Genomic DNA, 22,257 nt, shown 5'->3' with positions numbered 1-22,257 from the left:
TATTATAGGTTAAATCTGTTTTCGCAGATGGCTTAAATTACTTCTTCACAAATATGATGGCTGCCCCATTTCAGTGGGGGAGAGAAATCCTTTCTTGACTTCTCCAGTTCTATTTTGACATTCTTTTTCTACTCTTTTTTTCAAAACATGGGTCATTATTTCATCCAGGATGATTAGATGCCAAAGGATTTATTAATGCCATTCCCTCTCAAACATCTAGAAGCTAGAATGTGTGAATTGGGGTAGAGGGTGAGGAGTGCAAAGCATTCTAGGCAGAAGGAAAAACCTGTGTAAAGGCCTTGGGGCAAGTAAGAAATTAGCAGTTTTGACTGAAAGACCCCTGTGGTTGGAGCCTAGTGAGGGGAAGAGTGATGGAGATGACGTTGGAGAATAAGCAGGCCCATATAGGGACCATGGTAAGGAGTTGCTGGGTCAGCTGGTCTTTAGCAGAGTGATATGGCAGCTAAGTGCTGTGGGCTCAGATGCACCTGGGCTCAAATCTCAGCTTATCTGCTTACTAGTCTCTAAACTCTGTCCCATAACTCTAGAATGTGAGACTAATACCTTTTTCAGAGATGGGCTAGGTAGAATAACCAAGTGCAGCACCTGAAATATACTGCAGCACTCAGTAAATGGCAAGCTATTATTTTTACTTTTTATAACTCGCTGTTCCATACCCTACTCAGGAATCTCAGACCCACAGCTGCTTCCTTTTTATTATTTTTAAAATTCATCCAGCAAATATTTATCAAGCACTTACAATTAACATATCCTAACTACCCCTCCCTCCCATAGTTATCTGTTTATATGTCTCTCATAGCTTCAAGGGTATGAGATCCTCAAGGAATTTCATATTAACCTTTTGCAATCCAGGTACCAAGCAGTGTCTGTTTTAGAAAATGTTTGAATAAGTGAATAAAAGAAAGTTTATGAAATATGTAATTACCATATTTTAGCACTGCAATTGTTTGAATAATTTTTATTTTAAATCAGTCTTACATAGGAAAATGAATATATCACTTCCTCATTCTTTGTTTGTTTTACAGTATAGTTAACAAAAATTCAAAATATGCCCTTTATAAATTCCTAACTCTAGAAAATGTTTATTTTAAAATTTATATATTAAGTCACTGATAGGTTTATTTTTTTTGTAGATCAAGTAGCTGTTTTAATATGATATTATTTTTAAAAAACTATTCATTTTCAAATGCAAATAAGAAAAATAACCAGAGACTGACATAGACAACAAATTATCAGAAAGTTGAGCACTTAAAAAAAAATCTTTTTGTTTTGAGACAGTTACAGATTAACCATGCAGTTTTCAGAAATAATACAGAGAAATCCCAAACACTGTTCACCCAGTTTTCCCTAATGATAACATCTTACATAATCACAGTGCATATCACAACAAGAAATTGATAATGTTAGGCTGGGCATGGAGGCTCACGCCTGTAATCCCAGCACTTTGGGAGGCTGAGGCAGGTGGATCACCTGAGGTCAGGAATTCGAGACCAGCCTGGTCAATATGGTGAAACCCTGTCTCTACTAAAAATACAAAAATTAGCCGGGCGTGGTGGTGGGCACCTATAGTCCCAGCTACTTGGGAGGCTGAGGCAGAAGAATTGCCTGAACCCGGGAGCCGGAGTTTGCGGTGAGCCGAGATCCCGCCACTGCACTCCAGCCTGGGCGACAGAGTGAGACTCCATCTCAAAAAAAAAAAAAAGAAATTGGTAATGATAAAATTCACAGACTTTATATTTGTCCAGTTTTATGTTCATTTATGTGTGTGTGTGTGTGTGTGTATGTGTGTGTGTATGTATTTAGTTCTATGCAGTTTTCTCACAGATAGATTCCTGTACCAACTACCACAGCCAAGATACAGGACAGACAGTTCCATCACAAGGATTCTTTGTGCTACCCTTTTATAGGCAAAGTAACCCTTCCTGTCTCCTCCCTTCCAGCCTGGCCATTCTCCATCTCTATAATTTTGTCATTTCAAGAATATTGTATAAGTGGAATCATATAGTATGTTACCTTTTGCAATTGGCTTTCTTCACTAAGCATAATTCTCTTGATATAAGTTGGGAGTTTGTTTTTTTTTTAAGATTTGCAAAAAGGGTCTAATACCTTTCCCACTGGCTACCTGCTTGTTGTTGCCATTTAGCAAAGAAGGCAGGAATGAGCAGTAGAAAGGCAAAGCATGCTTCTGTTGATGGTTTTCTCTAAGGAAGACTGGCATGTGAAGTAGAGTATCCCAATACTCATTTTATTCTTAAAAGATTCTCAGAGGAGAAGTGGGAATTCCTTTTCAGATCAACGTATTTGTCTTTCAGCAGAAAACAGTCTTTTTAAAGAGCATGGTCCATCTCCATAATTATATTTTATACCCAAAGACCATTGTAGTCAGTTCCATCTTCCATCCTCCCTCTTTCTTTCCCCTCATTTTTTTCATCCTGACTGATTAAAAACATATTATTTTATAAACTAAGTTCTATATGAAATTTCCCCAAATTGATACTGTCTAACAAATAGAAATGGCAGTTTGACTAAAAATGGTTCTAACTTGAAATTACATGCGTTGAAGGGTTCTTGTTGTATCCATTGGCCTTACAGGAAATCATCATGGTAGTTCTGCCTCACTAATAGTCTTGTCTGATTTGTTTTGCCTCAAAAGTAAATATAAAAAATATATAATTCATTTGAGTGATCTAAATGCCATCTCTTAGGAACTTTACTACATATTAGCTCTCATACCAAGTCAGAGTCCTTATTACCAGTTTTCTTTTAGACAGGTATGTACACAAAGTGTATTACATTTTAAGCTATAAATAAGTCTTATTTTTAACCCATTGTTGCTGTGTCAAGGATCCTACAAGCAGAGGTTTTAAATGGATTTTATACTTAGGCTTAGCTTGGCTTCAAAGATGTAAAAAGGTCTTTCATTAATAAATATTTAAATAATAAGTACTTAATATTTTAAAGGAAACCAGCTCACATTTATAGAAATTGTCATACATTTACCGAGAGGAGCTACAATTAACATTATTTATCTGAATAAGCCCTGGAAGATTCTTACTATAGCATAGGAGCAATTAACTAATAACCAGCCCGGGTATCCAGTTGTTTATCTGCATGATTGCTTTCAGGATTTCTTCTAAAGGAAATTATGGGAATCCAGTGTTTTCCTCCATCTTTCTTACAGTCCTAAGGTACACTTGACAAGCAGACTGAGGCAGATTCACGGCTCTAGTCTAGTAGCAAGCTTGTCTCATAGATATAAGCATAGGCCCAAGTTAAGACCAGTCTGTTAATTGTCTGTATCTATTAACCTAGTCCATTTGAAAAGTAGGCCCAAACATATATGTTAATATGGTAACTTAGAATTAATTTTACTTTTCAAAATACATTAAAGCATTTAGGTTAACTGGGGCATATTGCTGACAGTAAAGATCCAGAGCCCAAATCAAAGATTGAGGTGTTTACGCATTTGAACTATCTGCATGACCATAGCACTACCAAGAAACAATTATCCATTCCTGTTCTACCTACTAGGCCACCCCTTCAATACAATGCCAGAATGCTGAAGCCCAGGTTTGAATCAGCTCTGACCTTTCTAGTCTGCACTTTCACTTGCATCTTGAAACTGAAAAAACTGAAATATTAGTCCACAGTTACTGACAACCTACTATGCGCCAAACACTGATATAGGCACTGGATGTTTCAGGCAAGAGTCACTTTACTCAGCAATGCAGTGTTGTGGGTTTGTTGCCGCTCTTTTCAATTTTGGACATAAGCTTCTTTCCTGAAGCAGTTTTACTATAAGACTTGATAAATTTTTAGACTTAAGTATTTACGCAGTCAATGTTGGCAGTTGTCATTTTCTCCCCCTTCCCCACCCAGAAGGGTGATTATGTTTCCTCTGAGTAGAAGATTTTAAAATCTTACCCTGCTTTTTGTTCTCATTTTATACTTCGAAACCACTTTCAGACTCTACTGTGAATTACCAAACTCAAATGTTTTCTGGAACTAGGCAGTTTCCTGAGTGTTTGAAGCAGGCCAGGGGGAGTAAGGAGGGAGTAGTAGGGTCTCTGTCAAACCGAAGATGCATAACCACCTATAAACATTAAAATAATATTTTTTAAACATGGTTCAAACGTATTTAGAGGCTATGAGTTTCCAACGTTCTGAACATCTAGATAAATATGAACTCTTTAGACCATTGATTTTTGAAATATGAAAGTATAATATCAGTTTATTGGCAACTGTGATGTGTGTTAGTTTTAAAATAGGAAATGCTGAGAATTTTGTGGCACGAACCCAGACAGTTAAATTTATAGAGTGCGGTATGTGTGTCTTGTTTTGTCTTGTCTTGTTTTGGTTTGGTTTTCCTCTCACAAGCTTAAAAGCTTGTGACAGGAAAAAAAGAGGAAAAAAAGAAATTGGGAATGTTCAAAGATAATTTCTTCAGCCGGACATCTAGAACAGAAGGTCTTAGGTTCAATGAATAGCCTTCAAAGGATCCATGAATATCTTATAACTTCATTTTTAAATGTTGTATTTCTATATTTCTGTGCTTAGTGTTTTCTATAAAAAGTAGACTTTGTTGATTTATTTTTATTTTATCTTTTTTTAGGGATGGGGTCTCATTCTGTCACCCAGGCTGGAGTGCAATGGCATGATCATTGCACTGTATCCCCACAGCCTCAAACTCTGGGTGTAAGCAATCCTCCTGCCTCAGCCTCCAGAGTAGCTAGTACTATAGGCATATGCCGTCACACCTGGCATTTTTTTTCTAAAATTTTTGTAGAGTCAGGGTCTCACTTTGTTGATCAGGCTGGTCTCAAACTCCTGGCCTCAAGCTGTTCTCCTGCTTCAGTCTCCCAAAGTGCTGGGATTACAGCCATGAGCCACTGTACCTGGCCAACTTTATTTTTTAGAGCGGTTCTAGGTTCACAGCAAAATTGAGAAGGTGGCAGAGATTTCCCATTTACATTTTTCCCCAATGCATACATGACCTTCCCTGTTATCAGCATTCCCCCACCAGAGCGGTGTATTTATTACAATTGATATGGTTATTTGTCTACTTAAGAAAATCATTTGTATTTCTTTGAAAGCCCATACTGATATAGTACTTGATAGTTTTACATTTTTTAAATATTAATAGTTTATTAGGAATATCCTGAAATGATTGAGTACTCTTTGAATTAAATGTTACTCTATTTTAAAAGTAATGCAGACTTACTGTAAAAATTAGAAAATGCAGGAATACACAAAGAAGAAACTAAAGATGAAATAAGTACTGTTATATTTGGTACATACCTTTCAAGACTTTAGTTTGCACATGTGTATGTGTGAGATATACACACCCATACTATTGAAATATAAACAGAGTTCTGCTTTGTATTTTAGGTTTTTAAACTGTCAGAAGCACGATTTATTTATTTATTTTGAGGTGGAGTTTTGCTCTTGTTGCCCAGGCTGGAGTGCAATGGTGCAATCTCGGCTCACTGCAACCTCTGCCTCTGGGGTTCAAGTAATTCTCCTGCCTCAGCCTCCCAGATAGCTGGGATTACAAGCACGCACCACCATGCTCGGCTAATATTTTGTATTTTTATTAGAGACAGGGTTTCACTAGGTTGGCCAGTCTGGTCTCAAACTCATGTCCTCAGGTGATCCACCCGCCTTGGCCTTGCGAAGTGCTGGGATTACAGGCGTGAGCCATTGCGCCTGGCTAGCACTTTTATTCAATTCAAAGTTATAAACTTATAAATTGCTGTACCAGAGAGACAAGAAACCAAGTTGCTGTAATAAAACATTTTGGCAACAAGAGAGTCCTGATCTCTTTATATGGAATGACAGGAAAACAAAGTAGAAAAATTTGTCATTGAAGATAGAAAATATAGGATAGTTAAATGTAGTCTTAGTTACACCTTTTTTCAACCTTGTTAGTAAACAGGTTACTTGTTCAGCAACCCATGAATAGTCTATATTTTCTAGCCTCTTATAGGACAGCAAAGGAATTTATAACACAAAAGTTGAATAAACAAGATGTTTTTAGATCCAAGTAATTTAGTTTTTAGTTTTTGTTGATTTTTTTTGTCAACTTTCTCACCAATCATAGTTTCTATGAAAAGCTGCTTCCCTTTTTAAAGGGAGCCTCACATTTCTTATTTTATATTTTTCTTTGTGTGTATTATTCAACTTAGGCTGCCACAGCAAAATACGGTAGACGGCAAAATACCATTGCCTTCTTGTTGTCCCCACCTGGAGGGCAGGAAGAGAGAGGGAGAGAGCACAGGAGCCGAGCTTTTTCTCTTCTTATAAGGCTGCTGTTGGACAGACGAGGACCTCACCCTTATGATCTCCCTTTAACCTTAATTACCCTATCCTCCAGATACAGTCACTTTGGGAGTTAAGGCTTCAATACAGAGATTTTGGGGACACGTGAGTCAGTACATAGCAAATAGGCATGTGTTCTTTTGTTCCCACAGTACTGTTTTATACCTGGCTGCTTTCTCTCACTTAGTATGTTGTGGCTGTCTTTTCATGTCAGATCATACAGGTCTTTATCTCATGTCATTTAACGCTGCATGGAATTCCATGGTAAGGATATACTATCATTTGTTTTCCCATTTCCATATTGATAGACATCACGGAAAATCAAAAGTAGGCTTTGGTGTCCCCTTTATAGATCCTAAAGACTAAATCTATTTCCTTTCATCATTTTTAAATATTATAATTTGAGTAAAAACCCAATGGAAATTAATTTTAAGCGTAAAAAATTTTAAGAAGTAGTAAGTTCACATAATTTGCATTACTCTTAATTAGGAAGCTTGAATTTAATTGTATTTTTTCTAGTTAAACACAAGTGGCTGAACTATTAGGGGCAGAATTTCTTGGACATTAATGACTGAAGAACCTTAAATATTCCATATAAGTTCATAGGGTAATATGTATTTGTTATTCATACATTAAGAGAAAGCCATGAGTAGTAATGTATCTGTGACGACTAAAATTCACATTGTGTTGCATAGATGTTAGGTTCCTTGCTTGAAGAATTGCTCATTACCGATTTGCTATAGGAAATAAATAAGGTGTTACTTTCGTAGAGCGTAATCATTCTTGCAGACTACTACTTGAACTTGTTCAAGTGGAACTCAAAGTTTTTGGATCACTTCTTTACAGCAACATGTTTTTATCAGATCTCTCCTGTATTCAGCTATTTGGTATAACTTCATTCTAATTAGAAAAAGCAGGAAGAAATTCTTATTGGGCATATTGAAAGGGCTTTTCACCTGGAACATAGATTATTTTCTTTTATCTTTTAAAAAACTTAATTGAAATATGTAGATAGAATATGAAATCTACTTCCACTCCATCTAATATGAAATTCATTTGCATTACATTGAATCCAGAATTGTGTATATGCATTTTTATAGGGGAGATATTTTATAACTTTCAACAAAATTTTCAAATAATTTTCAAATTGGTGAGGTACTGGAAGTGACACTGGCCATGGTGGTAGGTGAATATAGTAAATCAGTGACTGCTGTAATAGGCACCAATTTATTCATTGTAGACTCTGACATCTTAAAGATTTTCTGGTATTTTTAATAAGAAAAAAAATTAGTCACTAAAAAGGAGAGCTTGGGTAACCTGGGACCTGGCACAGTTCAGACTGGTACAATGAGATTCTCTGTTCTTTACATATAAAGAAACTAGGCTAGATTGCCTTATCCCAGAGCACAGCTCTGGACTGGACCCAACTTTTAGTAAGATCTTACTTACTCTTTTAACAAAGGCCAGGAGTAATAGAAACAACACTTGTATTTCTGTGACTTACAGGGGAATACATAGATATGGTGTTTTTAAAAAAATAACATTAAATTAATTACAACAGATAAAAATTAAACATTTGTGAAATATATTAACAATGATATAAGCAAATATATATTGACTTGGAAATGTGAACCCAGTAGATCTCAAACACTTTAATTCTCTTATCCCCCTTAGGGTTATCACTGAAGGTGAATTTATATCCTTTGTCCCATGTGTCCTACCCTACTCCGCCTAAAAAATATATGGTCATGCAGTTGGGACTAAAAGAGCTACTATTATTGATTCCTCCTTTAACCATGATAAAGTTCTTTAAAATTAAAGTTTCTTGGCCAGGCACGATGGCTCACACCTGTAATCCCAGCACTTTGAGAGGCTAAAGCAGGCAGATCACTTGAGGTCAGAAGTTCAAGACCAGCCTGGCCAACATGGTGAAACCTCATCTCTACTAAAAACACAAAAATTAGCTGGGCGTGGTGGTGGGCATCTGTAATTCCAGCTATTTGGGAGGCTGAGGCAGGAGAATTGATTGAGCTCGGGAGGCAGAGGTTGCAGTGAACCAAGATTGTGCCACTACACTGCAGCCTGGGCGACAGAGCGGAGACTGTGTCTCAAAAAAATATATATAGTTTCTTGTTAATTTGTCTAGGTTTTAATAATTTTCATAGGATAAAAACTTGTATATAGTTTTTCTTTTAATTATATATTTTAAGAAGTAGAGTATCAACTAATTTTTTTTTCTGTTTAGTGATGAGATCTTCAGTGCCAACATTTTTATTAATTTTTGGGTAAAAATGTATGTTCTATAGTAATAGTGATAACTTGCAAAAGTTCAATTCTGAACATTGTTAGAGTAATTAAATTTAAAAGCATAATGAATTTTTTTTCCCTGCGTTCATTTATTGTGGCAAATATGTCTGACACACACACACACACACACACACACACACACACATACCCCTTAAATAATAGGCAATAAAATGAAATGTCAAATTCCCATTCTTTTTTAAAAAGTTTTATAGAATTTAAATTAAAACCACAATATGGCATTGGTAATAATTTAGAATGTGATTGAAATGAAAAGCCTTTGAGCCTTCTTTTTTACTTAAAAGATTTTTAGATTTATGTTAAAAGAATCATTGTCTTCTTACAGATAAATTTGCGCCTCATTTTGGTAAGCGGAAAAACAAAAGAGTTCCTGTTTTCTCCTAACGATTCTGCTTCTGACATTGCAAAGCATGTATATGACAATTGGCCAATGGGTAAGTGATATTTTTTTCTTGAGTATGAATAATGTTGATTCTTTATGCCCTACCTTGTCTCACAAACATTTTGAAACTGTTATAAACATATAACATTTAAAAGAACAACCAAAAATTGGGAGTGTAAGTCTCAGATTTAGAAGATCATTGTATCCTTCCTTATCTTGCTCTTCAGCAGTCTCATTCCCAGATGGTAAAGGAGCCCAGGATGCAATGACTCCTTTTGCCTTAGAACTGTTTTAATGTAAGTGGAAAAAAAATTTTTTTTTTTTTTTGAGATGGAGTCTCGCTCTGTCGCCAGGCTGGAGTGCAGTGGCGCGATCTCAGCTCACTGCAACCTCTGCCTCCCGGACTCAAGTGATTCCCCTGCCTCAGCCTCCTGAGTAGCGGGGACTACAGGTGCGTGCCACCACACCCAGCTAATTTTTTGTATTTTTCATAGAAACGGGGTTTCACCATGTTGGTCAGGATGGTCTCAATATCTTGACCTTGTGATCTGCCCACCTCGGCCTCCCAACGTGCTGGGATTACAGACGGGAGCCACCGTGCCTGGCCAAAAAATATTTTTAATAAAGAAAAATGCAGCCAGGGATGGTGGTTTTTACCTGTAATCCCAGCACTTTTGGAGGCCAAGGCAGGAGGATTGCTTGAAGCTAGGAGTTTGAGACTGACCAGCCTGTGTAACATAGCAAGATGTCATCACTACTAAAAATTTAAAAATTAGCCAGGCATGGTGGCACATGCCTGTAGTCCCAGCTACTTGGGAGGCTGAGGCAGGAGGATCACTTGTGGCCAGGAGTTTGAGGATGCCATGAGCAGTTATCACACCACTACATTCCTGCCTGAGCAACAGAGCAAGACCTTGTCTCAAAAAAAAAAAAAAAAAAAAAAAAGAAAGAAAAGAAAAAAAAAAACCACACACAAAATAGTGAGTATACACACACCTTCATATGAGTAAACCTGTTTTTACCAAAACACAAAGTAAGAGGAAAGAGCAACATTTTTAACAGATAATACATTCTCTATGGTCTTCTCTAGATAGCCTATTTAAAATTAAGTTTGAAACAAAATTAACTTCTAATTCATGTCAGTTCTTGTGTTCTCTGAACTACTATAAGGTCAAGATGATTAATATCTGTGTATGCTTTCCATTTTCAAGCCAGTAACCATAACAATCTTGGAAAATGTGTTTGGTATTTCTTCCTTTCTCTGATTTTTTTTTTTTTTTTTTTAAATATAGAGTAAGACTGTGGGCTAGGTGTGGTGGCTCAGGTCTATAATCCCAGCACTTTGGGAGGCTGAGGCAGGCAGATCACTTGAGGTCAGGGAGTTCAAGACCAGCCTGGCCAACATGGTGAAACCCAGTCTCTACTAAAATTACAAAATTTAGCTGGGCGTGGTGGTGCACCCCTGTAATCCAAGCTACTCGGGAGGCTGAGGCAAAAGAATCTCTTGAACCCGAGAGACAGAGCTTGCAGTGAGCTGAGATTATGCGTCTGCACTCCCACCTGGGTGACAGAGCGAGACTCCGTCTCAAAAAAAAAAAAAGAAAAAAATTGCCTCCTTCAAGTGAATTGTTGGTTCGTTTTCTTCCTTTGAACTTCCCCAGTGTCATCTTGATCCTTATGTCATATATCATAGTGATACGAATTATTTTCAGCTGATTTCACTTAATTTTTTTAGCAGAAGCAATTTGAACTTTTAAAGGACAAGACTTATTTTGACAAAGAACATAGTATATGTACAAAATGAGTCAATTAGATCAGTGTTTCTCAGCCTTAAATAATATATGGAACTTTTCTAGAGGAACATAATTCTTGTAGATCTCTAGTTGCTGACTTAAATTATTTTTATTACAATGAGTATTTTAAAATATAGAAACATAAACCCAGTTAAAACTCTTTATTCTTGTTAACTCATATGCATAATCATAAAACTAAAAAAGATTGATTCAGAAAATGCAAATATAACTCTCAAACCAATAATGTTCAAATTAATAACATTAATGTGCTAGATGATGTATTTTTGCCAAAACCAACTCACTGCTTACCCCATGAATACTATTGAGTTTGCCATGCCTATGTTCCTACATAGTGTTTGATGATCAAGTTATCTGTAGAGTCACCATAAAACCTTTACTTATACAGTATAACAAATTGTTACTCAGTTTTCTCTTAGATAGAATGCATCATTTACCTGTTAAGTGAACCTCTGTCCTTATCTCATTAGCCTCTTAACAATTAAAGAAGTACTGACTGCTTGGCACCAGTACAATCATAAGTTTAATGCACACGTGAGTACTGAAAACCCCAAGGCTGCGCTTGGTTATAAAATGACTATTTAAATCATCTAGACAGTCTCCTCCAGATTTCATTAAAATGAAAATACAGATTTTCCAGATTTTCATTAAAATGAAAATACAACTTAAAACTTCTTGAAGAGGACTTTTAGACCCTAAGGACATGTCTTTGTGGATTCATAGGCCTAAATTTAAGAAATACTGATTTAGACAAATACTTTCAACTACTGGATCTTTCTTCACATTAGTAACCAAGCAGCTGATTTCTAAATCAGGGAGATACTGAAGCTATAAAGGTTATAGCTAAGAAGGAATTTCAGAAAAGCTAAAGAAGACTAAATTTGGGCTCTAAGAATATTGGCTATTCTTTATAGCCAGGTGGAAATAGATGACTGTCAGTATGAAAAGCATTTTTAAATACCCAACAATGATGTTATTCTAAGTGTGATACAAAAAGATTATCTTTATGAGATTTTTTTTGGAGGGAGTGGTCATAGTAATAGCTTTTGATATATGGATTTTATAGATGAGATAACACAAGGCAGAAGAAGGGTAATCACTCTGAAATTTATTTGGGCAGTATCATAACTTAAGGTAAAAGAAACACTTTTACTTTCATAATTACTTACTTAGATATTAAAATTAGTTTAAATTCAAGTATAAGCCTTTGCCATAAATAGTATCCCAAATGAACAAACCATCTACCAGTACTGAAAATTGATTGTATCAGTGGATGTTCCTTTATTTTCAAAAAAATGATTTTAGTTCCCAGGATTTCCTCAGGTTGCCAAATCTACTCAGCAGTTTTAGACACTGCAAAGAATAGAGAAGTACTTTAATTTTTATTTTACATAGAATATTTAAATTAAAAATGTAAGTCTGTATTGTATCACATAATGTACTAAAAATCAGCAAATTAAATACTTATTGATGCTAATAATAAATGTGTGGCAAATATTAAATCAATAGAAGAAAATACTTAATGCACTATACTTGTTGAAGGAATTAGTTTTCCTTAGCATACCCTCATGCTATTTAGTGGAAATATTACTAACAGGTGGAATAGTCAGACACATAGCTGTTATTGGGTCAAAGGTTCAAAAAAATCTATTAAACTTAGGATATGTTAATAACACCTGAAATTCTTCATTTAAGCTATATTCTAAGGTTTCTCTAAATTTTAGATCCTTGGAGAGGGGAAGGGAGATAGCATATTACACCGATGAAGTACGTGGAAATCATGACACTCTGTATAAGATAATGAAACATGGGACTTCAGGTTTCTGCACCTCAAAAAAAAAAATTCAAGTATTTTTAGAATATTAGTCTTTGTTTCCTGTGAATTAAACAATTACTGTAATTTACCTTTGTATCTATGGAGCACTTCCATCTTGACCAGAAATATTCTATTAAACAATAATTTTGGAAGTGATGAATTCAAAACAATTTGTATTATAGCGTTAGAGACTTATTTGATCTTTCTTCTGGAATAGGAGGGACCTGGGAGTAACAGGATCAGAAGGCAACAAAACCTTGCAGGAGGGAGAAGAGGGAAGAGACTAAAGGCATGGGTCAGGGGCAGGAAATGACTGAGATTTATTTCTCCTTTGCTCATTTCAGCTGTGCCTAAGTCACTTATAGGCAGTGGTTTTATCAAATTCATATTCATGATTTTGAATAGTCAAGAAAAGGGCAAAAGAAAAGTCTGTAATTACTTCCTTTCTCTTCTGTCACTCTTTCAGAATACTTTAAACTATTTTTTTTGTGTGTTGCCCATTAGCTCTTGCTATAGGAAACAAACACGTGAGAATTGTTGACAAAAAAGACAAAGGAATTCTCAGATCATTAATAAACTCAAGGCTTAAATTGTTACATCTACAAGCTCATGAAAATTACCAACCCTTTACCCTATCATAACACTAGTGTCCTTAAACCTTTATTTTAATGGAGTGGCTTCCATCTTTTACTATTATATAAATTATAGGCTGAAGTTAAATAATCTTTTACCCATTCTACCTACCAGTTTGTCTTTTGATTTTCTTTGTGTGTACACCTTTCTAAGTTTTCATGTTTGTACAGTACCTTCTAATATATATTAGTTGTTCAGTTTCTTCCAAGTCTTCATTTTGGGTGAGGTGAACTAAAGTTGTATCTTCTCTAATGTTTACTAACTGACTTCAGATAGAAAATAAGATAATAAATCAACATTATCCAAAAGTAAACACAGTTTTTTTGTTATTCTTAATATCAATATATTAACTGTTTTTTAGATATTTGTTAAACCTGCTGTTTTCTAGCCTTAAATGCACATTTTAACAGGTACAAATATTGGAACATTATAATATTATCTGTTAATTACTGGTAATTTAAATTAATTTTAAAATGGTATTTGTTTTTACTTGGTAGGTCTTTCCCAACTCATTTGTATTAACTTTAAACTTGGGGACTACAGTTTGGTACATTTTAGTATTCTTTAAGAAGCAAAATGAGTCTTTTTGCAGCTCTTGCTACTTAAGAAGAATAAGCAAGAACTAGGGTTGCGGTGAATATATGAATAGTGACTGTTTCTAATAGTAGGAAGCTCCAAGGGCCTTCTTTGTACTCTAACTGATTTGAATCTGAATTCTTAAAACAATATAGTAGTACGTTAATTACGTGTTAGAATATACCTAACCAGTTCACTGGATTCTTTTCAGACTGGGAAGAAGAGCAGGTCAGCAGTCCAAATATTCTACGACTCATTTATCAAGGGCGATTTCTACATGGAAATGTCACATTAGGAGGTAACAGCCACCTTTGTAGTGGGATTTCATGTCTGTCTCATGGTAGCATGATTCGTTTGTTTTAAATGCTAAGGTCTTTGAATTTACTAAAAAAAAAAGACAAATTCAAACTATGAATTCTGCCTACTTCTGGTATGCCTACTCCTTCACATTGTGTATTCTGTTGAATTTAATTTTAGGACTCTAATAAGTATCTACTACCTTGTATAATAAACTCTATCCCAGTATAGATAGAATTCTATACCTGCTATTTTTTAAATGTAATGTTATTATATTTCCAAATAATGTAATTCAGATACAGTATTTTAAACTTAAGACTGGACACACAAACTAGGAAAAATTTATGATAGTTTTCAAATATATGAAGGGATGTTTTCAGGTGTTCCTACCTGATATAGTTGCTAATCATGTGAGAATAAAGTAAGTGACTGACATTAGAGCAGCATTTTAGCGTAATAGTCGAAAGAAAAGATTTTGGAACTAGACTATTTAAGTTGTATTAGCTGCACTACTTACTGGCTGTGTAAACCTTGGGCAAGTGACTTAACCAACCTGTGTTCCAGTTTCCTCATCAGTAAAGTGGAATTACCATAGTGCCTACCTCAGAGGTTAAGAAGGGTAAATTACTTTATATATTCAAAGTGCTTACATGCATGGCACATAGTAAACACCTTAATTGTTAGCTATTATTATTCTTTATATATGACTGGAGAAATGTAGCTCAATAGTGCCCCCTTATGGGGTACATTTTCTACCATCAACAGGATTTGTTTAGTTTTGAAAATAGGTATTTCAAATATATTCAGATATTTGGAAATGTATAGGCAAACGATCTATCTAAATATATATTTCATTAAATATAGTCTGACTTTTTCCTCTAAACCTAATATATAATCTGTTTTTCCTTAAAGGTAGAATGTTTGCATTCGTTCATTCAGCATGTATTTATTAAATTCTTATGTGCCAGTACTGTGCTAAGCACTTGGGAATCCAGTAGAGTAAGACAGAAGCTCTCCCTTCAGGTTGCTCTAGTATTACATAGGACAAACAGATCAAATGCACTGGTAAAAATCCTGGGCAATAAGGGCTAAAGTAGATGAATGCAAATGATTTTATCACAGTGTCAAGTGAATAAAACATTTCAGGCTATAATCTCACACTGAGTTTCACTAGTAGTTTTATAACTGGTCTAAAAAATGCTTCTATCTACTAAGATATCTGGCACTTTAAAATGGAGCTTTTTTGATTTGTAGCTTTTTTTATAGCTTTTGTATAAATAGATGGACCGACTCTTAATGCTCTTTGTGTAAGAATTGACTGTTAGCTCCCGGGCTATATTGTACATTCATTAAGGGTGGGACCATGTTCTGGTCTTTTTAAAATTATGGCTCATACAAGATCTTCCGTGAATTAAAAATTGGTAAATGATGGTTGAATTTAATCTATTGATTATATGAGTGAACCTTGAAATACTCCATTTCCCTTTTGAGTATTGATCTATGTGAGCAATTTCCCACCAACTCTATTCCTTAATTATCTTTTCTGTTGTGACCTCAGAGTTTGAACTTCATATTAAAGCTCATAGAATTTGTGTTAAAAATCAAAATTATTGATTCATTCCCACTAAAGTATAATTTTTACCAGTATTTTTTTGAAATTGTTTTAGAATAATTACCAGATTGACTTATATAATTATTATTGTCATTCTGTATTGCTGTCCTTCTTTTCAAAAACAATAAACTATCTCTAGCGTAGAAGCATGGCCTGGACCTCTGCGTTAATAATTATAACTGGATGTTTGAGCAAGTTTGGATAACGATAATCAACTATTTGTCTTTTGGGTCTCAGTTTTTCTTTTTAGCATCCCTGTGTTCTTCAATGTGAATAATAAAGAAGATAGCGCACAGAGAAATGCAACCATCTATAAATATTTGAGTGGCCTGTGTGGAAGAAGGCTTTGTGTGGCCCTAGAACTTGCTCTCTGTAGCCCTGTGAATTAGACTTCGGATCAATAACTGGAAATCAAAGACAGTTTTCTATTCAATATAGGAAAGAACATGTGAACACATTGAACTACCGAAAGAAAGACTAGGCTGCCAGGGAAAGTTAGTGAGATCTTTGTTATAGGTGGTGGTCAAGCAGTGGATGACCACGAAGTAGTGGGTATATAGCCATGGGTGGAATTCAGCCATTATGTGGACAGTTAAAGTGGGAAGCCAGAGCATTCTCTGCCATTCTTGAAATTTTCTGGTTCAGTTAAGTTTCAGATTGAAATGTTCAGTTATCAAATGTCTTAAAACATAGCCCTGAATCCCCCTTTTTGAACTAGAACCTTTATATAGTCATATATAAAGTTTCATTTCATTAAAGGAAAAGTGTGACAGCAGCCTTGTTAATCAGAGGGTGAAGAAGATGATCAGCTAAAGCTTTGGCATTCAGTATGGCCCAGATTAGCATTTCCCAAAATGTGGTTCTGAAATAATGAGCATGAGGCTCATCTAGGATACTTATTTTAAAATACAGATTTCTGCACGCCCTCTCTCCCCAACCCGCGTCTCCTGATTTTACTACAGAATTGAATTCCTGGGTGATTTGTATGTACTCTAAAGGTTGAAAACCTCTATTCTGGATATTGTACTGTGTCATAGGAGAAAGCAGAAGCGTCCACAGTGAAAGGAAGAGAACGCATTTTAGATTCTGGCATTCCTCTTCTTTCACATTTTTAAATGTTATTAACATCAATACCTACTATTTCTAGTTAAAATTCAGATGAAGAAGAAAAAATAATAGCTCCCACACATTACATTTGTAACTTCAAATGGTAAGCCTCTTGGGAACTTTCCAGGCCTGTCTGACGTGTTTTTACATTTATATCTCAGTTCACCTACCTTTTTTCTCAGATTCATTTTCCTTGCTATCTCAAAATGATGATGGTAGTATATACTGAATGCTTTCTTTGTGCCAAGCTCTGGGCAAAGCACTTTGCTTGGATTGTTTGATTTAATGGACACAGCTACAAAGGGCATGTAATAGAATTAGTATCTCCGGTTTAGTTGAGGAAACAGAAGCTTAGAGGGTAAGTAACTTGCTGAGAGTTACACAGTTGGAAGCAGCAGAGATGAAAATTTTTAATCCAGGTCTGTCTTACTAGAGCCCGGAAGACGGATATGAGAGTGATACACAGCCTGGTATGTGCACATTTTAAGTTCAGTTCAAGGTTTGAAGGTATGAGAATGATATGCAGCCTGGTATGTGTGCATTTTAAGTTCAGTTCAAGGTTTAAAATGTTGATCAGGCTTTCCCAAATATTTAGTGAAATTTTTCATAACATAAAGTCTTATTTACATTTTAATTTAAGTCAGGCCTAGGAAGTTATTCTAAAAGCCTCCCTTTTTTCGTTATGTATTTATGGGCCATCGTGCTTCATTTGAACATCAGAGGTTAAAAGTGTAGACCAAATAATGGCTGGCCAACTTTAAATAAGATGGGAACTCACCTTAAACATATGAAATAGTACCAGTGTTGAAGATAATTAGGATTCTTTTTAAAATCTGCATGGTAACCATCATCCTATAGAGCAAGTTTTAAAAACAGGGAGCTGGAGGGTCATTATTGCTAAGTAATGATCTTTGGCCTTACTTCAGTTTGTAGTTTTTGAAGACAGGGTAATTTGAGGTGTCAGAACTAAAACATGACAACTATAGAAACAGTTGTAGAAGCTAAATATACCAGCTGCTTCTAATTTTATACACAGAGTAACAAAGGGATTTACCATGAAACTCAGTGTTTGTATTTGCCTTAGTGGACATGGGTGTGTATTCTATGCCTGAAATATTTCATGATAAAATTTATTAAATTTATGAGTGAAAACATGTTATAAAGACTTGATTAGGAAACAGTGATTATTGATAACGCCAAGACAGTGATTATTTTAACCTAATCTTTTTAAGAAAATTCTTTTCTAATGGACGAATACAGGGATGAGAATAAATGTTTAAAATCAAGTTTGTTTCTTGCATTTCTACATCATAGTAGCCTGTTCAGTGCAGTAATTTTATTAGACAATTGACAGGTAATTAGATTTAGAAATGAATATCTCTTAATCTAAACTTTTACCTAATATAGAAAGAGTATTTTTTTAAAAAAATTTAATCCTTTCTCCTCTAAAGGTAGCCTCTGATATTAGCCAATTACATATTTTTTTCTTTTATCATTTCTTAAATAATATGGGTAAATGTGTCAAGCAAATGGCTATATAACTGCAAAAAATTTTTAAATTTTAAATGTTATTTCTGATAATATTAATCTAATTTTGTGAAGGTACTCTGAGTTAAGAAGTTCAATCTGTTAAAGAAGTCAAAAAAAGCAATCAATTTTTAAAATGGTTTTAAATCTGGATAGTGATTTTAATAGGTTGATATATGTGTAACTAATCATCTTTTGCTTTTCACATAGCATTAAAACTTCCTTTTGGCAAAACAACAGTGATGCATTTGGTGGCCAGAGAGACATTGCCAGAGCCAAACTCTCAAGGTAAGCCATGCACTGGAAAAGTGTCTCAGTTGAGGCACAAAGACAGGCATTCAGAAATGCTGGGTTTTTCTTGGAGATTCTGAGGGAAAGGAAGTTTGCATAGTTTGTGAATAGAGATTGTCAAGCAAATAACCAGACATTTTTGAAACATGCTAAAATTAAAAGAACATTTATTACAGCTTCTTAATTTTGAAAAATGCAAACATTTTTAAAAACGCAAAACTACTGCTTCCTATACTTGATTGCCTAGCCCCTTTTCCCCTCCAGTTCTAGAATTTTTATAAACGAGGCCCTTCTTCATTTTCCCTAGGTCAGAGGAATCGTGAGAAGACTGGAGAGAGTAATTGTTGTGTAATCCTGTAAACACTGTCTGCCTAGTGTGATGTGATATAGTCTTTGTCTTTCATGCTGCTGGGACAGAAAAGACCCGCCATTGCTTGAGAAACCGTTCAGAACAGTCTGCCTGTAAGCCCATGGAACTGAATTACCACATGAACACTGTCCTCTTTTCTCATGAAAGTAAAAGCACCAAGAACATTTTTCACTCTGATTTTTTATTTCTCCTCTTTTTATGTTGAGCTGTTTTAAAACATACTGGTTTTTGAATGTCAATCTCCAGGGGAAAAGTTAACAAGTTATCTTTCGTAGCAGAAACCACTTTGCTGCCACAAAATTTTCATCATCAGAACTAATAAAGCAAGTGTTCCAAATACAATTTGCACTAAAAAGATTGGCATTATTTTCCTCATCAGTAGAATTTATAACAGTTTATGGTACCTAGAAATACTTACATATACAATTCCACACTGGAAGACACTCAGCAATTAATGAAGTTAATTACTGGGCCAACTTGAGAGGAAAAAATGGAAAAGAAACAAAAATGTTGGGTGAATTCTACCAAAGTCAGCCGTGGTGGCTGCACTGGCACAGAATACTAAACTGAGTGTGACTCTTTTCACTGCAACAAATGAAAAAACAAAATGTGCCTGTTTAAAGCACTCAGTAGAGGGCTGATGAAACTGATTTTTTTTCCCTTTAAGACATGCACTCTTGAGTCCTACAGTAACTGAGCGCTTGTTTAGACAGCACAAGAAGGGGTGAGAGTGCGTCTCCTAGCCTTAATGTGGGAGGGTAGTTCCAGTCACTCATCAGCTTTCATTATTGTGCAGAAATATTAGAAAACCTCATTGATCAATTTTACGTATTTGAATATCAGTGAATTGAAATTTTCCATAATTATCATTCATTTGTAACCACATCCAGTGTCATTCTTACTCCTTAGAGAGTTCAGATGAACTCTTAAAATTTAAAAAGAAAAACTCCATAGTACTAATTTTGTTTCTTTATATAGTTTGCATTTGATATTAGTGCTTGCAATTGTATTAAAGTCAAAAGCTGATTTTTATGGCATACACAATTAAGAATGCCACTTTTTCTTTTATTTCATACCAATAATTTAAAGATTGATATGCTAAAAACAATTTGCACAGCACTAAAGCATGAGCTAGTTTCATCTAAACCTGTAAAAATATGAAAGATTTTATATTTTTTCACTGGGAAGAAATTCTTCCTGGGTGAAATTACAAATATGTGTAGAATATATTTAATAAAAGACTTATAAAATACCTAACTATAGGACTTAAAATATAGATTGGCTTGTAGTATATAGAACAATATTCCATATAAATAAGTTTAGCCTTTATAAAAATGAAGTTGCAGGCTGACATTACATTCTGTACTTACTAAGTGTCAACAGCCCTTAAAAACATTAAATGTAAATGGTTTCAAATGGTCAGCATTGTTTAAATGTAATCAGGTTATTTTATTCATTGTTAATGCTTTGATGAAAAGGCTTTATATGCAGTAGATCTACGAAAATATTGTTCATACTGATCAGAATTAAATTTGTATAGAGCAGAGTTTTAAAACGAATGTAAATAGCACTAAACATTTTCTTTCTGCAACCTGTACTTATAGATTCTTCCTGTAAACTAAATAAAAAAAAAAAAATCATAGTGCATTTTGGTGGTAATTTTAAAGGTCTTGATTAGGTCAATAATTGTTAAAGCACTGTCTCATTCATGTTTTCTACTTTTATTTCTTAAGCTTTTAAAATTCATTTAATTAATATTCTGTTGTTGGTTTGGGGAGTATTCCCAATGTATCTTTGATATTTAACATGGTTAATTTGTATACAGTCACAACAATGGATAGAATTATGTAGTCTGTGTTATCACTAAAATGTTATATTCAAGAGATGTTAAATATATGCTTTGTTGACTAGCTGAAGTGTGAATTCTGTTAGTGTTGACTAAAGAATCTGGTAGTTGCTTAATTGGGCAATTAAAACAATTTATGGCTCTATTCTTTTGTAAAACAAACTACTGGTAATTATTTTTAATACTTATTTTCATTCTAATTACCCTTTTTTAAAGTTAAAGACTATCAGTTAATTAAGATTGAGTTTTTATGATGTTTAAAAATCTCTATTGGTTTTTCAATATATTTTTCTGTGTGTTCTCAGATTATATATTTCAATCAATTTAGAGTTTGCTAAGTGAGATAAACTGGTTCACTAGTAGAGAAAGAATTATGTCGCTTAATACCTAATATCATAGTTGTACAACATGAAAAAAAATAAAAAGTAGCAGTAAAAGTATATACTGAAAACACCAAAAATTTAGATGCCTTAATAGTATATACGTGAAAATACTCAGCTGCCCCTTTAAAAATAATTTCTTGGACTGCCTGGTGGTTAAAATACGATTCCTCATATCCAAGGCTACTTTTGAAGATCCCTCTGCCAAAAATACAGTGTGCTTATCTAAAAGTGAGAGCTGCATAGATCCAGTAATGTACATAAAGCCTGAATGATGAGCCTATGTCCCTGCCTAACGCTGGTGTCTCACTCATCTCTTTTATCTAATTTGTCCTGAACTTTGTTAAGTGTTCCGAACGAGGCCAAGCTTTTCTTTATTAAAACCTTAGCATGTCTCCCTGATCTGAACTATTTGCTTTCTCTTCAAGATAAGTTGTATTTTGCCATGAAAAAATACAGTATCTAACATTACCATTCACATTAAATGAAGTTTCCTCATAACATCTATCTTTAGTTTTATGAAGTCATCGTGACCAATGTTACAGTAATTTCTGTTAGCTGATTGTGGTAAACAATGTTTAATGTGAAAAGAAATTAAAACTTCATCTGTTGTAGAATAATTCTCTAGAATGACTTCCATTCATAATTCTGGTATATTTGCCTATTCTTTATTTCACTACTGTTTTTGTCTTTTTTTCTTTCTTCAGTTTATGATACTCTTCAGTAAAATTCAACATTGGGCCAGCCTTTACTCTGCTGTGGTTTAGCAAAATCAAAGAGAAGTATCAGCCAAAATTTAATATGCCTTCATATCGTTTTTATTTGTAACTTTTGCGAGCATTCCAGTTTTTTTTCCATTTGTGTGTTGTAATATGGGCACTTGTTAGCCAAATGGAGTGATTGGGGTGGGGCACGTGACCTGTAATTACAAACACAGCTATAATT

The 22,257-nt window shown here is 34.6% G+C and overlaps 1 protein-coding gene across 1 annotated transcript in view; it reads left to right on the top strand.

Moving 5' to 3' along the window:
• Positions 1-21,926, top strand: part of UBL3 (ubiquitin like 3) — a 78,519-nt gene extending 56,593 nt beyond the window's left edge. Inside the window, exons 2-5 of the mRNA XM_025364221.1 lie at positions 8,990-9,098; positions 14,094-14,180; positions 18,636-18,713; positions 19,024-21,926. Of these exons, the coding sequence (XP_025220006.1) occupies positions 8,990-9,098; positions 14,094-14,180; positions 18,636-18,713; positions 19,024-19,076 (327 nt within the window). The 3' untranslated portion in view covers positions 19,077-21,926. The remainder of the gene's footprint in view (positions 1-8,989; positions 9,099-14,093; positions 14,181-18,635; positions 18,714-19,023) is intronic.
• Positions 21,927-22,257: the final 331 nt, after the last annotated feature.

Source organism: Theropithecus gelada, chromosome 17 (assembly GCF_003255815.1).
Source record: "Theropithecus gelada isolate Dixy chromosome 17, Tgel_1.0, whole genome shotgun sequence".
NCBI lineage: Eukaryota > Metazoa > Chordata > Mammalia > Primates > Cercopithecidae > Theropithecus > Theropithecus gelada.
Note: the sequence above shows the minus strand (reverse complement) of the source record. Positions and strands in the feature narration are given on the sequence as shown.